At 38.6% G+C, this 20378-nt stretch overlaps 1 protein-coding gene across 6 annotated transcripts in view; it reads right to left on the bottom strand.

Annotated features, from left to right (window-relative positions):
- Positions 1-20378, bottom strand: part of Klhl32 (kelch-like family member 32) — a 196728-nt gene that overhangs the window by 126819 nt on the left and 49531 nt on the right. For 2 of the 6 annotated variants that reach the window (XM_005377793.1, XM_013510928.1), the window contains exons 2-3: positions 17804-17894; positions 9640-9820 (exon numbers count right to left, since the gene is read on the bottom strand). In XM_005377793.1, the coding sequence (XP_005377850.1) occupies positions 9640-9820; positions 17804-17826 (204 nt within the window). In that variant the 5' untranslated portion in view covers positions 17827-17894. Of the gene's footprint in view, positions 1-9310; positions 9346-9639; positions 9821-10363; positions 10453-17803; positions 17895-20378 lie in introns of those variants that run through there. The other 4 variants (XM_013510926.1, XM_013510927.1, XM_005377794.1 and 1 more) reach the window with 4 other exon arrangements.

The raw sequence follows: 20378 nt of genomic DNA, 5'->3' as shown, positions 1-20378 counted from the left end.
GATTTAGCTCAGCGGCACAGCACCTGCCTGGCAAGCGCACGGTTGTGAACTCGATTCCCGGTACCGGAAAAAAAATTAAAAAACCAAAAAGAAATAAAAACAATAAAACAGTTATTAGAAAGCTGCAAGGTAACTGCAAGATTTTGCTTTTCATTTTAAAACCTTTAATTCCCGCATTTTATTATTTAGGCCAATTTTAAATTCACAGCAAAACGGAGCAGAAATTATAGTGAGCTGGTTCTATTCAGCCCCCGACCCCTCCCCAAGCATAGCTTTCTCCTCCAGCAACATGGCCCATGGGAATAACAGAATCAATACACCAACATTTACAAATCATCATCAACCAAAGCCCACAATTCACATTAGATTCACTCCTGGTATTAACATTTCATGGATTTTCACAGATCTATGATGAGTGTCACAGTTTCATAGAATAGTCTCACTGCCCTGAAACTCCCCTGTCATGTGTTTATCCCTCCTTCCCTCAAGCCCCTGGCAACCACTGATCTTTTTATGGTCTCCATGGTTGTGCCCTTTCTAGAATGTCATATGCATAGACTCACTCCTACATACTCTTTTCAGATTGGCTTCTTTCAGTTAGTAATATGAATTCAAGTTTCCCTTATGTCTTTTCATGGGCTGATATAGCTCATTGCACTGAAAGGAATATTTTCATTGAACTATATTGCACTATGTGAATACACTGGACCACAGTTTACCTATTCAGCTATTGAAGGACATCATGGGAGATCCATATTTTGGCAATGATGTGCAAGATTTGTTAACGAATCTTCCCAAGTAAGAAGTGTGAAAAGAAATATAATGATGCATGTATTCAAAAATAATTAGAAAATAATTTTTGCAAGTTTCCTTGATGTCTAAAAAATGGCAGAAGTATCTTCAATAGATATTATATTTATATCATGTATTACCTAACAATGAAGTTATAAAATATAGCTGTAAAACAGAATTATCTACTTATCCAGATTGTACATTATTTGCATCATTGCTCCTCAAGGTAGGCTGTTGGTGAACTGCTTCTTAAGCCTTCAGGACAAGATAAGCAACCATATCAGGCAGCTTTCCCTTACTGTAGCAACTACCTCAGATAATCAGCTTATAAAGATAAAGGGTTTATTTTGCCTCATACTTTTAAAGGCTTCAGTCAATAATCAGTTGGCCTCATTGCAATGAGGCAGAACATCATGGTGGTAGTGTGAGATGGAGCATAACTGCTTACATCATGAGCCACAGACCAGGAGAGAGAAGGAACTGAGGCTGTGCAGTCCTCTTCCAGGGCACCGCTACAACCACTGAAGACCTCTCATCAGGCCCCACCTCTCGATTGTTCCATCACTCAAAGTAGAACCACCATAGGGACCAAACACAGAAAAACTCACTAAATGCTTTCTTACGAAGGATTTCCCACAGAAAAAGGTCCATTGAACACAGTGTGTTACCGTGTACCTGATTTATATCCCAAAGCTCATCAGCATGGACAATTAACAAGCATCCTATGCATCATTCCTTAAGAGTTTGGCTTCCTTTACCAGCAATCTATGGAAACCACCTTGCTGAGTTCTCTGACCTGTCCTTGGTCTTCTACACAATATGCCAATTTCTTGAAACTTTTTCTAACTTTAGTTAAAATGGACATATACTGTGTGTTCATACATTGTGACTCTTCCTTCTTGTCCCTTACACTATCTTCCTTGTTCTTGATTTGCTTCTGCCCCATAAGTAAAAGCATCACTTAGGTTCTGCTAAGACATTTCTGCTCTTTCCTCCCCGCATATTTAATCTCTTAAATTCCTGATGTTTTAGTAACTATGTCTGTAAAGAAGCAGAAGCAGTGCTGTGTTTGTAGCCCATGCAACGCTCAGCGCAGATGTTTTCACAGACAATAGATGTTCAGAGAATGAAATGAGGTGGAGATGATGGTAGATTACATGTATCACTTGGCACTAATATCCACTGTGCTGTTTATTTGTTCTCACCACATAAAGAAGTACAACGAAAAGCACATTTATTCATGCACTAAGAAAACCTACTGCATTAAAAATGAAATAAAATATTAAATACCAAGTAAAATCTATAAAAATTAAAATGCAAATACCTGAAAAAATATTTAGAACAAAAATATTAGGGGTAAGCTATTTCATAGTTGCACAGAATGAAATATAAATCATATGTTCTCATCAGGAAGAGAATATATGATCTTACTACTTGAATTTTTTCACCTTTTTCTATTATTAGGAATTTGTTCTTTTCAAAATTCTATCAGATGTAGTGAAAATAATAACTATAATCTGTAAATTACTCCCTTGATGTTTTTGCTACCAGAACTCAAAAAAGAAAGATAATATACTTTTAAAAACAGCATAAATGTGGTACATTATTCCCTAGCCTTGCTAACCTACCTATATAAACTTTCTCAAGTTTCTTAAGTTACTTGGAAGATTTCTCTCCTTCAGGTCTTCATAATATTTTCAACAAGAATAAGACCTCAGTCTCTAGCCATACTCTAAGTTCTAACAGAAATTATTCTTCTCAATGAATTCTATCAGTGGCTTTTGTAAAACTGATTGTTAGCAAGAATCATTCACTTGATGAAACATGATCAGTTTAGTATATAATGCACAATTTATCCTAGAAGAGCGATACTCTGGTACCTCTGTGTTTGACACATGATATTCCGATGTCAGAAGGAAAGAATACCGCAGTGTGCAACTGTGCAAGAATCAGCCTTGCTATTGTTTCCGCACCAACATTTTACCACCAGTGACTCAGGAGTGCTTGTTTGGCCTCAAGCAAAATAATTAACCACAGGACAGGCTAGTGCAAAACTGACAATGGAAAATACTGAACATCATGAGACTTAATCTTAATGACATTCATGCACCAATTAAATAACTACAGAGTAGTGCTGCTATTTATAGGATGACAGTAGATATTGATATGCTTATAATAACAATCAAAATGATAAACTAAAATTATTGTATGCATTAAAGGTCTTTGGGTTATTTTACTATTATTTTTTGTATTTTTCATGAAAAGGAAATTCATTGTAAGTCTCAGCCAAAATTTAACTTTTGAGGACTGTCTTACTCAGATTGTGACACTATTCCTACAAAACAGATGAGTTAATCCTTTTTTTTTTTTTTTTTTTTGGTTTTTCTCCGGTACCAGGGACCGAACTCACGACCTTGCGCTTGCCAGACAGGCGCTTTGCCGCTGAGCTAAATCCCCAGCCCCCAGATGAGTTAATCCTAATTACAGCCTTGGGCCCACTAATTGCTTAGAATGTGGCCAGAAAAAAAGTGGTGCCGCCCTGCAAAAAACTGAACAAAAGACAAAACTGAGCAAAAGACAAAAACTGCCCACTTAAAGTCCTTGTAACATTTATATAGCATTTGACAAGTTGTAAGTGACGAATGTCACGTTCCTTCTTATTACTCATTTTATAGGAGCAGGCTGTAGGAATAAAGGCAGGAGGCTGAATTCTTGGGGGCTGGAAGCAAATAATCATTCATTTCGTGCTGCTTCTTATCCTTAAAATAAGGAACGCTACAGGTCTGTACATGTGATTTCTGAGAATCAGCGATGTTAATGCAGAGTGTATAAGATGACTGAAGAGTAGACGGCATGAATCCAACAATACTTCTATTTATGTTTCAATGTCAGCAGTGCTATTACCTTCAAGTTTTTACAGGGTACTTTCTCAGGAAATAAGACAAACTAAGGTCTTAAAGAGAGAAAACACCTCTCATGTATGTGGCTTTTGAGGGGGAGGGTAATTCTGAGGAGGGGACCGTGAGTGCCCACCGGCATGACACAGCTCCAATCAGAGAGTGACATGGTGGATGAAGATGGGGAATCTGTCTCATGCCAGGCACTGCTGCAGACTCTGGGGATGTAAAGATCAAATAGGCAAAAAGGACGTTCATTCCACCAGGACTTACACAGCTTCATATATGCAGCCTTTTTCAAGGCCTCCTCAATGGTACAGCTTCCTTCAAAATGCCCAGGGTTGTCCTTTCCTCAATGCTTTCCACATCTCAGCCCTGTGATTGGCATGAACATGCCCCTGCTCCCTCTCTCCCTCTGACCCTCAGCCAGGGGCCCGTAAGTCTTTCTTTCCCTCACCACCTACCACATATCCTGTCAATTCTGTCTTCTGTACCATACTTCAGGCAGATTCTCTTCTCCTCAGCCATCTGCCCCACACCAAGTTCAGACCACCATTAGCTCCTCACAACTCTTTAGGTCCCTAGTATGAATTACTGAAGATCAAACCTTCTCCTTTATTTTTAAAGTGAATATGATGATAACATTAATGCCCATCTTGTAGGTCTCTTTAGAGGATGATGTGAGTTGGTCCATATAAAACATTAAGAGTGTCTGGAGCCTAGGAAATGCTCAGTTAATGGTCATTATTATTGTTACCAAAGGAACTGCTCCAATCAGAGAGTGACATGAAGAATGAAGATGGGGAATCTGTCTCATGCCAGAGGGGACAAGAGATTAAAACAACTCTTGAGCCACTCCAAACCCAAACACTTAGTGCAAATTACATTATATTGTCATTATTTTCTCACTTGTCTGAATCTCCTACCAGACTTTGAATTCATTCAGGGTCTAGAAAACATTAGGTATATAACAAATTCTTACTAAAGTGAAAATAAATTTCTAAATTATGTTATATACTCATTAATAGCCTTTTATGCCATTTTATTAAAATAATTACTCCAGAATGTAGTTATAAAAATACATGGGACATAGCTTTTTTATATCAGAGGTTCTATGCCCTTGTCTCCCATCTAAAAATTACACTTGGGCTCTAACAGAAAAAAGATGCTAAAATATTTAACTTTCCAAAATGTCATATTTGAATCACTTTACCAACACATACATGAAACTATGTTAGACAGTTAAGACATCTGCTTCCTTGGCCAGAAATCATAGGCATTTGTGGGAATTTAAGCTGGAGATAGCAAATGTAAAACAACAGCCTCCAGAACTGGAGTGGCCTACAGCCCACGGTCGCCCACCATGGAGCCCTGAAGGTTATGTGTTTCCTTTATCTAAAGGGCTCCTAAGACTGGAGGATAAAAGAAATGGACCTGTTCTCTGTCTCACACAAGCTCTGGCACGCAAGCTCCTAACTTCTCTTGTTTCCTCTGGTTCAATATTTCCCAATGCAATTGTGTTCAATAGTACCGTAACAGACTTCACCAGTTCTTAGCCAGTCACAGTCCTGCTTTCAGATGTTACTGGTAAAGGAACTATAACATGTGGCACATGACCTTTAAGTCCTGCAGGAAACAAGCCAAATGTTTTAAGACTTCAGCAAAGAAAGACTTTGGATATGAATCTAGAGAACTGGCAGAGGATGGTCAAACTAGGCTGCATGAGGAACATCACTCTTATTTTCAGCGGTGATAAACCTTAGAAGATAGAGATGGTAGACTAAGTGGTCAGTAGGTTGTGACAGATGCAAAGCCAAAAAATGCAAAGTCCCTGAGGTGAAACAGAGTACATTTGGAGCATAGTGTTGCAGCAACATTCAACAAACACACAGCGGAACACAGGCCTGAGTAAATGATAGTGAGGGGATGGAGGCCACTCTAGGAATCTAGCATCCACGTGGTGAGGTGAAGCACCTTACCAACACATATATAAAACTATCAGACAGTCAAGACATCTGCTTCTTTGGCCAGAAAATGTAGGTGTTCATATGAGCAAGGAGTGACAGTCAACCACACAATCCTGCATGATGATTTGATAAAGAACAGCCAGGAGAAGAGAAAAAAATTAGCTACTGAAACGCTCTAAGTAAGAAAGGGCATCAGATTCAGAGAGTGAAATGATGGAAAAGAACAAAGCCAAAAGGTATTCTAATCCATCAAAAGAAAAGTGATTGGTAACTAGCTGACCCAAAAGATGAACATACCTTTCTTCCCACTAACACCCATGCAGCACATGGCCAGAATGATAATTTAGTCCAAGCAGTGAAAAGGCTAATTTTTACTGAAAGTCTGTTGTGTGTCAGATACTCTGCTTAATGTGTTACTTGCCTTAATTCACATTCTAAAAATTGCTAATGATCAATTTATAGATGAAAACAGAAGAACAAATGCTATGACTTGTAACTAGATGTCTCCCCAGAGCCTCACACACTCTTAGGTGGGGCTTTTAGGAGGTGACTGGATCATGGGTGTGGGGTACTGGATTAGTCCAGTGATGGGTCTATAGCTCGGTGTGATTTTGGGATGTGAAACCTGGTAAGGAGAACTGGGTCGTTGTGGGCATGGCCTGGAATGAAGGAGGGGTGTGTGTGTGTGCGTGTGTGTGTGTGTGTGTGTGTGTGTGTGTGTGTGTCTACTTCCTCTTCTCTTGACCCTGCTCTCCATCCTTCCTGCCATGCCATAGACTAGTTCTCCTCTGCTATGCCCCTCTGCTATGCCACACTGCCTTGGAATGAGCTGACTATAAACTAAAATACCTACAAACTGTGAGCTAAAATAAACCTCTTCTCCTTTAACTTACAGATGTCAGGTATTTTGTACCAGCAACTAGAAAGTGACTAAGATAAGAAAAAAGATGACCTTCCCATGTTCATAGCATAGATGGTGAAGAGAATTAATAACAGCAAGCACTAAAGGAGAACCTACTATTTCCCGTGTACTGTGAGAAACAATGGTGTATACACACAGTCCTAACTACAGTCTCACCAGATCTAACTCCTAACCTCATCATTTTCTTGTGTTCACCACTCCTGTACACTCTTATAGAAGAAGCCCTTGCTCTACCTCAGGTACAGCATTTGACCAATGCCATGCTGTTTCCATGTCATGAAATTAAGCCTAAATTTCTTATTTTTTAAAAATGGCATTATTTTTGAAGTCAAGAATGTCATTTTACACTTTCTTTTTAAAATGCTGATGATCCAGAGAAATCACAGTACTTTGGTCAACTGCTCATTCATTATTCATATTTTAAGCAAGAAAAGCTAATGTCAACTCTTAGATCAACATAAAAGAACAGTTACATCAACGTTTGGGGCTTCTTACTCTTGCAGTCCCACCTTTCCTGAATCAGAATAAGAGGAACTTCAGCTTCAAAATTATGAAATTATTTCAAATGAAATAAATGAAATTATATCAAAATTATATAAACAAAACTCTAGTTTATATTACAGTACTTAATATAAACAAAACTCTAGTTTATATCACAGTACTTAATTAACTTGAAAAGATTATATTAGAAGGAAAAACCCATGAATAATTTGAGTATCTCTAACATTCAGAATAGTAAAAATTAAAATACACATGGAATTCTATGACAATTAGAAAACATTTCATTGATTTAATAGTTATTAAGCACTTGCAAAGCACAAGATAATATAATTGCAAGAGATATAAAAATTACTGAGCCAGGACACTGTTTCCACAAGTTTTAGTGGTACAAGATAGGACACAAGGAAAGTAAACATCATTGTAGGTTAGGGCATGTGGTAGCTGGGAGACAATTCTCCATGGCTCTCTTACATTTCTGCATATATTGTGAATAAAACAATGACTATCCTTTGCTATGAATTCTCTCTTTCCGGATGTTTCTATAGCAAACAGCCTTGGGAGCAGGGTGGTACCCCCATCCAGAGCAAAGTGTAGCTGTGCTCACAATCCTGGAAGATGTATATAGTCTCTCTTGATAGTGTAAAGGGAAAGAATGCTTACTGGCCAGTTTAATAATGTGTCCCTCCAAAGCAAAGGGTAGATGCGATTACCACTCATTATAAAAGATTACAGGCTTTGTGCAGCAATACAATTTCTCTTTGTGTCACCCTGTGGGAATCTGAGCTGAGGCCACAGTGTACATATAATCAGATATTGTCTCTATCAATAATAAACCATCCTTTGTTTCTAACTTAGGAGGCTTGTATTTTCTACCAACATCTAAGAAACTGTGGTAGGTTAAAATCCTTGGGCCAGGGATGTAGCTCAGTGGCACAGCGCCTGCCTGGCAAACGCAAGGTCCTGAGCTCAATTCCTGGTACCAAAAAAAGAAAAAAGAAAATATAAAATATCATATCTTTGATAGATCTTGACTGCTCTCAGTTGCAAAAATGCCAAAGAATTCTTCTACTTCCCTTACCCATTCCTTTTCTCATCCTGTTCTTACCCCAATTCTGGAATACCCATGTGATTTGCTTGGCCAATGGGACACAAACAGAAATTTAGAAAGTACCTGTACATTAAGGTTTGCACTATTGCTGACAGAATTTAGTCATCATGTCAAAAAGCCAGGGCTTCAAATATGGGCAAGAACTCTATGAATTACATCCCTAGCTCCCGACAGAAGGCTTACAAAGGAGACCTCTGGGCATACTCTGCCAGAGTATGAGGAACACTGTGGCAGAGGAGATGAAAACTGGAGGGCAGCAAAAATCGCTGAAAAGTGCCAAGAACTGAAATGGTCTCTTGTGCCCATGTGCATGTATTTGTTCATACCGTTAGATGTACACACGCACAAAACCAAGCCATTTCCCAATATTAAATTCAAAACCTAGATGGCAGAAACCTAAATTAATCATGAAGAGAGCTACACTGTGATCTACAGGAAGACAAAACATGTATAACATAATGTGTACAAAATCAAAACAAAAGTCATTTTAAACACCCAAGCCAATTAATGGATTGCCCATGGTCTACACTGGTTTCTGTATAATTTAGAGATTTTGGTGAGGGAAACTTTTTAAATGATACAAAGTTACTTTCCTGTTCATATAGAGATTCATACTGTTATGTTTAAAAATATTACCTAATTTGCTGAAGCTATATTGAAAAATTAAATAAGAATTTTAAAATGTATACTCAGAAATTAATTTCAAAACAATTTCTGGCGAATCATTTCCCTCTATATCTGGAGTTAGAAAAGACTAGTGCTTAAGAGTTAGACAGAGATATTAGCTCCAGATCTGCTATTTAGGAACTCTGCAACTAGTTATTTAATTTTTACAATAGAGCAAATTACTTAACCTCTGAGATTCAGTCTCCTTAGATGGAAAGTGGTAATTTCAATAGTACGTACATGCTTTAAACTGAACACTAAATGAGATCTGCCCATAAAGCCCTTTGTCCACCAAAATCACAGGCAATGCTGAATACATGGCACTTCATCAACTATAAACATTCTGTACACTTTCATTTTCAACATAATGGCAATCATATCACCACATATAATTAGCTACTGGAAATCAAACTCCACAGCTCTACCAAACAAGACAACACACTGTTTTCAAACTTACATGTCAACCATAAAGTTTCAGGGGGTCAGCTGCATCTGTGTAGTAGGAGCAAATAATTACAAGGCATTAAGAGCATGTATTGAAAATTTAAAAAATCAGAAACACAACATATATTTAGGGAAAACTTTTATTTTCATCAATTGTTTTACCGAGTATTCTGAACTTGGAAAGATCCCCGGGTCTCATTGTGCTCAGGAAAGACACATAACCCAGCGTTCAAATTCTGGAAATGACCACCTCCTTGGCTCGTGGTTAAATGACAGTCCAGGAAACACCATGACTTTTCCTTATTGATATCCTAAAGAAGCAAGCAAGCTACCTCAACTTACCCGGAAATAGTCGCTGCATGCTGCCAGGACTGCCTTGTGAGCATGGAATTTCTGTTCCTCAGCAATCAGGGTGACATCACAGAGTATGCCGTCACTTCTCTGCTGATTCAGTGCAGCCAGGACGCTGTCATTGTGAGATTCTGAGTGGCAGAGCCTCTGCCCTGTCAGCATTTCTTGAATACTACAAAGAAGAGCAATTGATTGCTTCCTTACTTACTTGATTGATTATATTACGAATTGAACCCAGGGCCTTTGCTCTGCGCTACATTCCCTGTCTTTTTTTTTTTTTAAATTTTGAGACAGAGTCTCACTAAGTTACTCAGTTGCCTGGCCTGAGTTGACTTGCTTCCTCTCACCAGCCTTGCTTCCTGGATGCTCTCTGTCTTTTCACACCAACTGAGGGAACTTGGCCTCTAGCACACTTTGAGTTTAACCTTCAAATTTCTACCTTTTTTTTTCCTCTGTTATTGTCTGGTCCTGGTTTGTTTTGGGGGAGTTTTTTTTCTGATTTTTTCCCTTTGCTCTCTCCACCAGGTCTCCTTCTCTCTCTGACTAGTTTGTGAGTTTGTGTTTGTGTATATGCCCATCTGTGTCTTTGAATCTGTGAAACTGCTGCTAGACCCCTGTCCTCAGTGTGGGTTCATCTCCCAATGTGAAACTTGCTGTGGGTGTGTTTGTGTGAGAGAGAGGGAGAGTCTTACCACTTTATGAGCCTCTCTCTTACCTCCTATTCTTTCTCCAGCTTTGTTCCTGACCGGATCTTCCCACAGGACAAGACATTCCATTAACGAATATAAGAAAACTGAGCAAATGCTGGTTAAGGGGGAAAGAACTGCAAGTGAAATTATGTTTCACAAGGAGAACAGCAAAAGAAATGCTTCTGTAAGTTAAAAATCTAAAGTTGAAAGTAATCTATTCATATTATATTATCAGCCTTCAATGTCTACATATATCATTATACAGTACTAGGTTTATTTTGTGAGGTTGCTAAATTTATTCATTGTGACGCTTACCCCTCTACTGTCTATCTTACCTTTATATCCTTTCAAAACTCCTAGGTGAAAATCTAGAATTTCCTAAAATGCAAAGCAAGTGCTATGAGCAATTCCAGTTCAGATCGACAAACCTCTCAGCATGCTTTGAAATCTCAGGGTAGGTTCTAGGCTGAGATGAGTGCGGTATGCTGGTAAGAAGTTACCCTGAGAAGAACAAAAGGGCCATCAAGCACTGTTTCTGGACAGTTGACTTTTCTCAAAGCTGAGCAAAGGTAACTCCCAGCCACTCCCACACACTTGTCATTCCTGCATCCAATCCCGCCTCTGAACATGAAGGAGTTGCTCAAAGGAGCCAGGGTCATGCCAGTCTTGTTAGCATGGCGGGTGTGACAGGGCTCCGCCTGGCCAGTGTGCCAGTTGATTGGTAAATTATAGTTAAGCACCAATCATCATCTTAAAATTAACCAAATGCTTCCCAAGAAGTGCTAGAGTGCAGTCCGTAAATTTTATTGGACATTTTTGACTGGGAAGCATCAGAAATATCAGAACTATGGAAATAAATGAACATGACAGGGGGTGATAATATAGGAAGCTGTCGTGGGAAGGTGGGAAGATTATTTTCAGCTGGCATGAGACAGTGAGTTTTGAGATGGTTATTGTCACTGATATTCATCTAGTGGTTGTAGCTATCAAAAAATTTGTTAAAATAAGTAATTGAATATCACGTTCAGAAGCATAAATAATTTTTTATAAATTTTTAGTGAAGCCTAGAATAGAGATTAATTAGCATCACTCAAAGAAATGAAACTGAATAATAAAAGAAATATTACACCATGTAAGTATAGTTTAAGAATAATCTTTGAAAAACCTTTCCTAAGAGGAAGATATTTTATATATTTAACAAACACATAGTGCCTACCATGCTCAATTATTAATTCATTTAATCTTCTTAGTCACCTTAAGAGGCAGGTACTTCTGTTATCTATCTTATAGATAAGAAAATTGAAAGTCTTAGATCAGGCATTTTGAAAATATAACATCAGAAGTGTAGTAATATAATTCCCCTTTCTACTTTAAAAAAAGATAATCTGTAAAGAAGATCTCCAAACTTCATGCTTAAGGGGACCAAAAAAAAAAAAAAAAATCACAAGACTCTTGATTTTATGTCTACATCATGTAAAATTAATCTCAAAATCAGTCCTATAGGATAGTATACATGAACATAATGAAATGATTATAATAAGAAACTGTTTGAAATCACTGTTCAAAAATATTTGTTATAGTGATTAAAAGTTTCAGAATTATTATGGATTTTTATTGTTGTAATCTTAAAAAATATACTTCACTCTTTCACATTTTTTCTCCTCTGTTTTATCACCTTAAATGCTAAATAAATGCATTCTGATACGTCATTTGTAACGGTAGGGAAGAGTATATTAAAATAATTGCCTTAAAGGGTTTCCTTACTCATGGTCCAAATATAGCGCCACAACTCACATCCTTCTCATTAAGCCTCAGTATTTGCATTTTAATGATCTCCTGAGAATGAATAAACCTTGCCAGGCGATGCGCAGCTGTAAACTGAAATTTGGCAAAGAATAAAGGGCTCGGTTTTAAAACAATAGTGATGCTACGGAATTTTACAAGATCTTTCAGCATGCCTTCAAATATTCAAGCCTGAAGAAAAGAGCTTGCTAAATATTTACAACAGCACTTGGCACAAAACCCTAAATATTTTGAAACCAATGTGTTAGGATTCCTTAAAAACAGAAACAAATACTCCAAGATTTGGCAAGAAATAAAGACCTACTAATCAACAAGTCATTATCATATTCCAAAATTAAAAGTAACTTCTCATTCAATGCTCGGAGGTAAATCTGCAAAAGACTTTAACCCTCTGAACCTGAAGGCACACTGACCACAGCACGCAGCTGGGAGGGGACACATGCACCTTACGAAGTAACAATCCTAAGCCAGGGAGGAAAGAATCAAAGACTACACGGTACCTATGTTTACATTAAGGAGGAGGGAGCGGACTTGTGATCAGCTCCCTTGGCATCTGTACCATACATCAAATTAGCAAGTAAAACCTCCCAATTTAGAGGAACTCCCATCACTACTTTGGAAACAAAGAAAAAAGAAAAACCACATATTTTAAAACTTCCTAAATTACTGGGAAAACATACAAAGTACAAGAAAATGTTATCACCTCAAAATTCACAGGTAATGCCGTGGGCATCTTGGCTTCCCCAAAGAAACCCTTTTTACTGAGGGCATCCGGAGTTACACTGTCCAGTACAGAAGCTGTGTAACTTTTAAGCACACCAAATACTGAGCGCTCCAAACTGAGATGTGCCGTGAGTGTAAAATGCATACTGGATGGCAAAGGCAGTACGAAAAAGAGAAGGCAAAATATCGCCTTAACATTTTTACATTGATTGCATGTTTAAATATGCTATTTCTGGCACTTTAGGTTATACAAAATAGACTGTTAAAATTAATTTGGCTTGTTTCATTATATTGTTTTAATATGGCTGCTGTAAATTATGTACGCTTTCAATTCTGCTTCTATCGGGAAGTCTACAACTTCCCACGGAATATATATATATCTTTCTATTTCTTTTCATCTCAACCCTATATGGGAGGGCTTCAGGTGACCCCAATCAAGGAATAGTCCTTGATTGTCCTGTATCTCAAAGGGCCAAGCCTAAACCCTGGTACAACCATGGGAAGCCCTGGAGTCCCCAGGCAGCAGATTGCTTTTTAGTAATGCCAGGGAGTAACCACTTGATGAGCCGTATGTCAGCCTCCAGTAATGGGGAGATTAATGCGCGGGGTCTCAGGCAATGGGAGTATTCATGACTTTGAGCCTGTAACTTTCATTCTGAAACTGATGGCACAAACTAATAAATCAAATGCAGAACATGATGTTCATAACATTGTAGACCCTACTAATAGGGGACCACTGCTTCAGTGCAAATTGCTACTTTGAGCTCAGAGAGTTAACATTTTTGACCATAGAAATCCCACATGGTCTCATTTTCACAGAATAAAATTAGACTGAGTTCAATTTTTAGGATGTAAATTCCAAAATGACAATATAGTTTTAAATGTCCACATTTCAAATTTTAAAATTTAAGTGAATTTCTGTATCAATGTTTACCTAATACTCAGATATACAAAAAAAATAATGAGTATTTTCAAGTAAGGCTACCAATAAAGTATTACATTCCTTGTTATCACGTTGCACAAAGGCCTCATTTCTTAAATAGATTACACTAAAAGGAAAAAGAATGGGCAAAAATTCTGAATGGTAATATAATTATTTCTGATTATCTTAATTCATCCTATTGATTATCAAGTGTCCCATCACTTCAATAGCACAGTCAAATATAGTATACAAATTAAATTCATATAAATACATTAATAGTAAAAGAATCCCATTTAATTAAGTGGGAAGGCTGTTAAAAGGTTCTATAATGGGACTTAATTTTATTTTATATACTTTACATTTTATAAGTCTTTAAATTGAATGTTAACAATTAATAGTCATGGCCATAATAATAAGCAAAAAGGATAATACTTGGAGAGTAATTCAGAGATAATGAAGACTGCAAAAAGAATACAATTATAAATGAATAATTTTGAATCCTTCTTTCCCTCATTTATTCACCCCACAAATAATTATTCAGCCTTATTATGCTAGGACAGTACTGGCATAAAACTGTACAAAGCAGATACTGTCTTAGTCCTTGTGGAACACTCAGTTTAGCAGAGTAGTTACACATTAATCAAGTAATCTGGCTTCCTTAAAGAAGTAGCACTTGACATACAGGCTAATGGACAGTGTAAGTTACCCTGGTAAAAAGAAGAGAGAAGCTTCTCAGGCAGGAGAACAGTGAATGCTCTGACCCTGTGGCAGAAGTGGGCACGACCCTGAAAATTTGTCTACAGAAGGTTAATGGCCAGAGCCCTGAGGACAAGGGACAGCATGCCTGGTCCAGGAGATACCTGAGCAGCAGAGACTAAAGTCCACTGATGCAGGATGTCAAGGCCAGGTTACTCTAGAGCCATGGAAGTCCCAGAAAATGCCATTCAGGCCATAGTAACAAGAGCAGTTAGGCAGTCTGGGCTACACTAGCAGAGTTCTAGAGTAGTGGCTATTTTGAGATGAGTTATAGACTTTGGCCTTGGATTGGAATACGTGGATAGAACTTCTGAGAGGTGAATGAATTTGAAAGTTACTCAGAGGAGAGGTCTAGAGGTCTTGGTGATGACTATATATGGAGTTGGGTGGAAAGGAGGTTCCCACCAAGGTACCCACATTTCAAGTTTATATAATTTGATATTCTCCGAATAGGGGACTAGTGAAATAGCATGAAAACTGCAGAAAAGGAAGATGATAAGTTCAGTTGGATATGTGAAGTTTAAGTTATCTTTAAGACTCACAAGAGCAGATGTCAAATATATAGTTTGATTCATGGATCTGGAGCTCAGAAAGAAGTCTTAGCTAGAGATACACATCTGTGACTGATCTGTAAAAAGTGGGTAACAGAAGCACAACTGCGTCTCAAGAATATATTGAGAGTTGGCCAAAAACGGTTGCTGAGAAGATGAGAAAGATGGGATTTAAAGCACGGAAGCAAAATTTGGCTTAGTTGTGGGAAAAGGCTGTCCCCTTGAGTAGCACGGAACAGGTGGATCAGAAACATATACTGCAACTTTGAGCATTTTTTGGCTTGACAAATCTAAACATTTTTGTGAACCACTCTTCACTAGATTACATAGGCATGTAAATATGGATAGCTGAGTTCATCTGGATTGGGGTTTTCTTCAGCAAATGTATCAAAAATACCAGGAATAAGAGAAATGAAGGATGCAACAAGAGTGACAGACTCTAAACTGGTCAAGAAGGAAAATGAGAAAGGGAAAGCTTTGATGCTTTTGTAGAAAGTAGTGAGGCCAGCAGATCAGACCTGGCTAAAAGGGCTAAGTACAACCCTCGTGGGGGTAGGTCAATGGGCAAGTAGAAGGAGAGGAAGGCATGGTAAGAGTAAAGCAATTGATGTAAAGATTTCAGAAGTAGAGCAATTGCTGAACGACAAGGTCCAAGGTGTGACCATGGGAGTGGGTGGTTAAGAGGAACGAGACGTCTTTAGGGATTAATAAGTTGAGGGTCTGAGGTCCATGAAGCAGGTCAGATCTTTCCTGACACTAAAGGCCCTGAGAAGTTGTGAAGGGTTTGTTGTGGGGAGGAAAACTGCAAGTCAGGTGCCAAAGTACTCAGAGACTGAGGGGAGATGACTCTGACCACAGCTAGGAGGAAAAGGGGATAAGAAAAAGATAACCACATTGGAAAACCATGTCTTGCTGCAGCTTCCTCAAACAACCAGTCTAAGAAGTAATGACCTATGAAGACAGTTATGCCCCAGGAGGACAACAACCCAGCAGGATCAGTAGAGATAGCTATCCCTGAAACGCATGAGATGTGAGGAAACAATGCTACTGCATGAGAGGGCTACCAGAGAAGTGGTCCTCAGGGGAGGATGGGTCCCAGTGAAGCTGGAACAGGGGGATGACACAGAGGAAAGCACATGGTCATGTTGCAAGAGTTCCAAGCGGTGTGGGGAAGGATTTGAGAGGTGGGGAAGAGAGGCTTCTGCGTTAAAGTGGAGCAGGGGAGATCATTATAGAGAGGATTACACTGAGGAGGAGAGCAGAATAGGAGTTGACTCATGAAAACAGGGTTACCAGGTGTTGAGGCACATGTCTGTAATCCCAGCACTCAGGAGGCTGAGGTGGGAGGATCTCTGCAAGTCTGACACCAGGCTGGGCTACATAGTAAGACCTTGTCTCAACCCCTCACCCAAAAAGCAGTGATGATAGATTGAGAGGAAAAAAAAAAAAACCATTTTGAACACACACTGGTCTTGATAGCCAGGAGTAAGTCATTTGGCTGAGGTAGCGGCAGACAGATACCATGGTCCCCATGCATGGTATTTGCTGAACACCAGTTCAGAGCAGTTTCTCAACCGCAGAACGGGCATTCTCAGCTGGGTTGGGTTTTGCTGTGAGAGGCTGTCCTATGCATTTAATATGCTTAGCAGGATTCCTGGCCTCTACCCACTACTCCAGGTAACAAACACTTCACTCCTCACTCAGAACCACTGGCGGAGTAGAATGAAACTCACATGGCTACCGCAGAGGTCTTACACCTGCTGTAGGGATATGCCATTTCTGGAACCAGTTTTAGAACTCCTCAACTCTTAACAGTTTCAAAATCATGGGAAAAACTGGTCTCACTAGTTAATAAATATACCCAATTCTTAACACTGAACAAACACGACCCCAGGTTTATCACATCTCCTGTCTTTTGCTCTGAAGAACTTCTATTTCCTTAGAGGAAGAGGAAGACTTGCTGTCTCTGATGAAAATATTCCAGTGAATGTCGTACATTTTCTGACACTGTGCCCCTCTATAGTTGGCATGTGCCAAGCTCTTTCCCGCCATGAGCATTTCCCCACGCTATGCCATCCATCAGACAGCAGGTTACAGAGCGTTTCCTCAGGAACTCATTGCCCTACTGTATTTATCCTGCACTTCCGCTGAGCTCTTTTCACAATTCCATTTATGTTGTTACCAGTACGATTGTTTCATGTCTGTTTCTCCTAAGGAATACCTATTCCATGAAGGCAGAACCCTTATCTGCTTTATTAATAGCTGCATCCTATTGCATCAAGTAGAGTGCTTGGCTCAATAAGTATGTGTTAAATGAATGAACCACTAAAAGAAAATGCTATCAGGATCTTGAGAACAAGCATTGTACTCCCCTATGATTTCTTTAAAGGGAGCTATATTCATATACGCATAGTTTTCTGATTCCTCTTTTAATTCTATACCTTTGCAGTAATATATTTTTTGTTTAAGACTAGTAAGCATTACTCACAAAGAAAAAAGTACCATGAAACTTCTCTAGATTTGACCAAGAAACTAGACTTTTGCGCTTAGGCTTTATGCCACCACCCACCAAAATCACACATTCTAATTTATTCCTTTCTGTTTTCAAACATGCATTCATCTCCTACTCTGTGCTTGGTCCTGAAGTCTGCAGTGTGACTAGTTCAAGGTTCACTGAACACACCAAGCGAAGAAATCATCCTCAAGTATACCTGAGGCAACGTTCAGAAGGCATTCTCCAGCTGGGGTCCTCAGGCTCCCGGTCTTAGAAGTCAACGGAAGGATCAGCAAGCATTCCAGCTGCTTAAAAAAAGATAAAACAGAAGAACATATTGAGCTAAATGCAAAAACAAAACAAAACAAAGGCACAAATTTCAGTCTTCATGATGCTAAAGTTTTAGAATCCCAAAAATAGGCAGGTTGGGGAGTTTTGTTGTTGACGTGAAACGTTCTAATGCTCTGCTCTTTTAACATGCAATGATTCTAGGTGTTTTTAATTTTTAAGTTTTTCCATATTGTTGGAGAATCAGGGACTCAGAAGTAAAATGTGTTTAAGATCAACAATAGCTAGTTAAATTGAAATAAAAAATAAAACATGAGATAGCCAAAGGGAAAAATAAAGATTTGCTAGAGTTACAACGATCTAAGTCACAAATACTAGTCAACTTGTGCTTCATAGAGATTTTACTTTCCCTTCAAACATGAGTAGTAAAATCAAGTTACAATCAAGTACCTCTTTGGATAATTATTTATGGAAAGATGATTTTCTATTTAAAACAGATTTCTGAAAACTAGATGGACAAAAACACAGAAAGGATGGGATGAAATGAAAATTGGATTCTTTCAGAGTTCAGGATTAGCATAACTGAAATACAGAACAGGTTGGCACTGTTGGGCTTGAAAATGCTCTTTGGCTAAATACACTTACTCATTCTGTCCCTGCTCCCAACCCTTGCCTTGCTCTTAATCATTTATGCAACTCTAAACAGAAAAAAAGAAAGCATTTGCATGGTCTGGGTCTTGGTCCATGACTATACTTTACAACTCTCACTAGAGGGTCTCGCCCTCATTTTCTAATACTCCCAAGTAGCAAAATTAATTACAATCTGGATAAGCTAAGCAGACTCCCTTCTGTCTCAATTTTATTTTCAAAAATGATAACAGTGTGAAATGCTTATGAAAGAAATATGCTAAACTCTGCCTATTTCTGCTGATTTGTATCAAAAGAGAGCTGTGATTTGCAATCTGAACAAAAAGTAATATTTTGTTACATTGTATGCAAATTTTTATATGGTATGATTGTATAATAGCTCTTGGAATATATCATAATTTGGTTAAAAATTCTACGCCATTGACTTTTAGGCTGTTTCAATCATTTTTTGGTACAATTTATCTTTTAGCTCTTTTTTAAATTATTGAATATGGAGTATCAATACTCTCACTTATTTATTTATTTATTTGTACTAGGAATTGAACTCACAACCTCAGGCTTGCCAAACAGGCACTGTTCTGCTGAGCTATATCCCTGGCCTCAGTACTTTCACTTATTTCTAACATAAATTTTGACAAACCTGAAAGTGAGTGTCATTTTTAATTGGTCCATTATGACTGAGCAGCATAGGTGGCCAGAATAATTCTACCCACATTGTTTAATTAGCTGAGAGACTTGCTTAGCAACCTGTTGTTGCTACAGTTTCTTTTCAGAATCTGGGTTACAAACTCCAGATGCTCTGATCTACAATTAACAACTGAGATGGACACCTGAACATGAAAACTGCCAAGAATACCTTTTTATAACAAGGATGTGAAGCTTTTTAATCTTTCTGAATGTCCACTGTTTTTCAAACACTCCCAATGATCAGGTGACAAGAGAATAAGAAATCCAAAAATTAAAGTAATTCATAGCTAATGGCCACATCTAACATGTAATTTTCAGATATTTTAAACATAATGACTGAAAGTCATCAAATAAATTCCCTTCTATAGTCAATTATTGTTTGGAGGCCAACGTACTAAAATAGCTTTTCTTAGGAATCATCTAATTAGAATCTGTTACATCCTACAAAGTTTATTGAAATGGACATCATTTTTAGGAAGGGTCCAAACAAGAGAAGAATGTATCACCACGGACGAAGTTTTCTTATCATTTATACTTTACTATTTTATATGTGTTATTTCCTAAATAAATATTTGCATATTAAATATTAAATTTGCATGTAACATTAAATTTGTGAGCAAATATAATTTTTATACAAACTTTCCATGACAGTGTGCACAGCATCCAGTACAGGTACCTGAAAGCTCCAGCCAGGCCTGAAATGCACATCCCGACCCAAGGCTCTTAACCCTTCTCATGAGCACAAGGAGTTCCAGGCCAATCTCCTGGTCCGCCTCCTCAGACTCCATAAACGAGTTCGGAGCTGAGCCAGAGTGGTGGAACATCAGCCAAGGTGTGAAGAAAGGCTGGAGTTGCTCCCCGTGCCTCAGCTCTTGGGGTTGCTCATGCACCATGAGAGCCACGACCACACTGAGCACCAACCCCGCAGGAACTGCTAAGTGGGGCAGAAGCACGGGCGGCGGCTCTTTTTCTGTGAATTGGGACATGGGCAGCTTGCAGGTCTCTTTGAACTAAGGCCATGCACAACTTTCTGAACCCCACGGCAGGACAAAGACTTTGTCCTTCACCCAGCTCTAGTCAGGCTCCTCCGAGCTCTGTGTGCAACTAGGCCTTGTCTTAGGACATGCCTACAAGAGCTTTTGGTCAACCACTGAATAAGTGTAAATATT

Source organism: Chinchilla lanigera, unplaced genomic scaffold (genome assembly GCF_000276665.1).
Source record: "Chinchilla lanigera isolate Chin_1 unplaced genomic scaffold, ChiLan1.0 scaffold00010, whole genome shotgun sequence".
NCBI classification, from domain to species: domain Eukaryota; kingdom Metazoa; phylum Chordata; class Mammalia; order Rodentia; family Chinchillidae; genus Chinchilla; species Chinchilla lanigera.
Note: the sequence above shows the minus strand (reverse complement) of the source record. Positions and strands in the feature narration are given on the sequence as shown.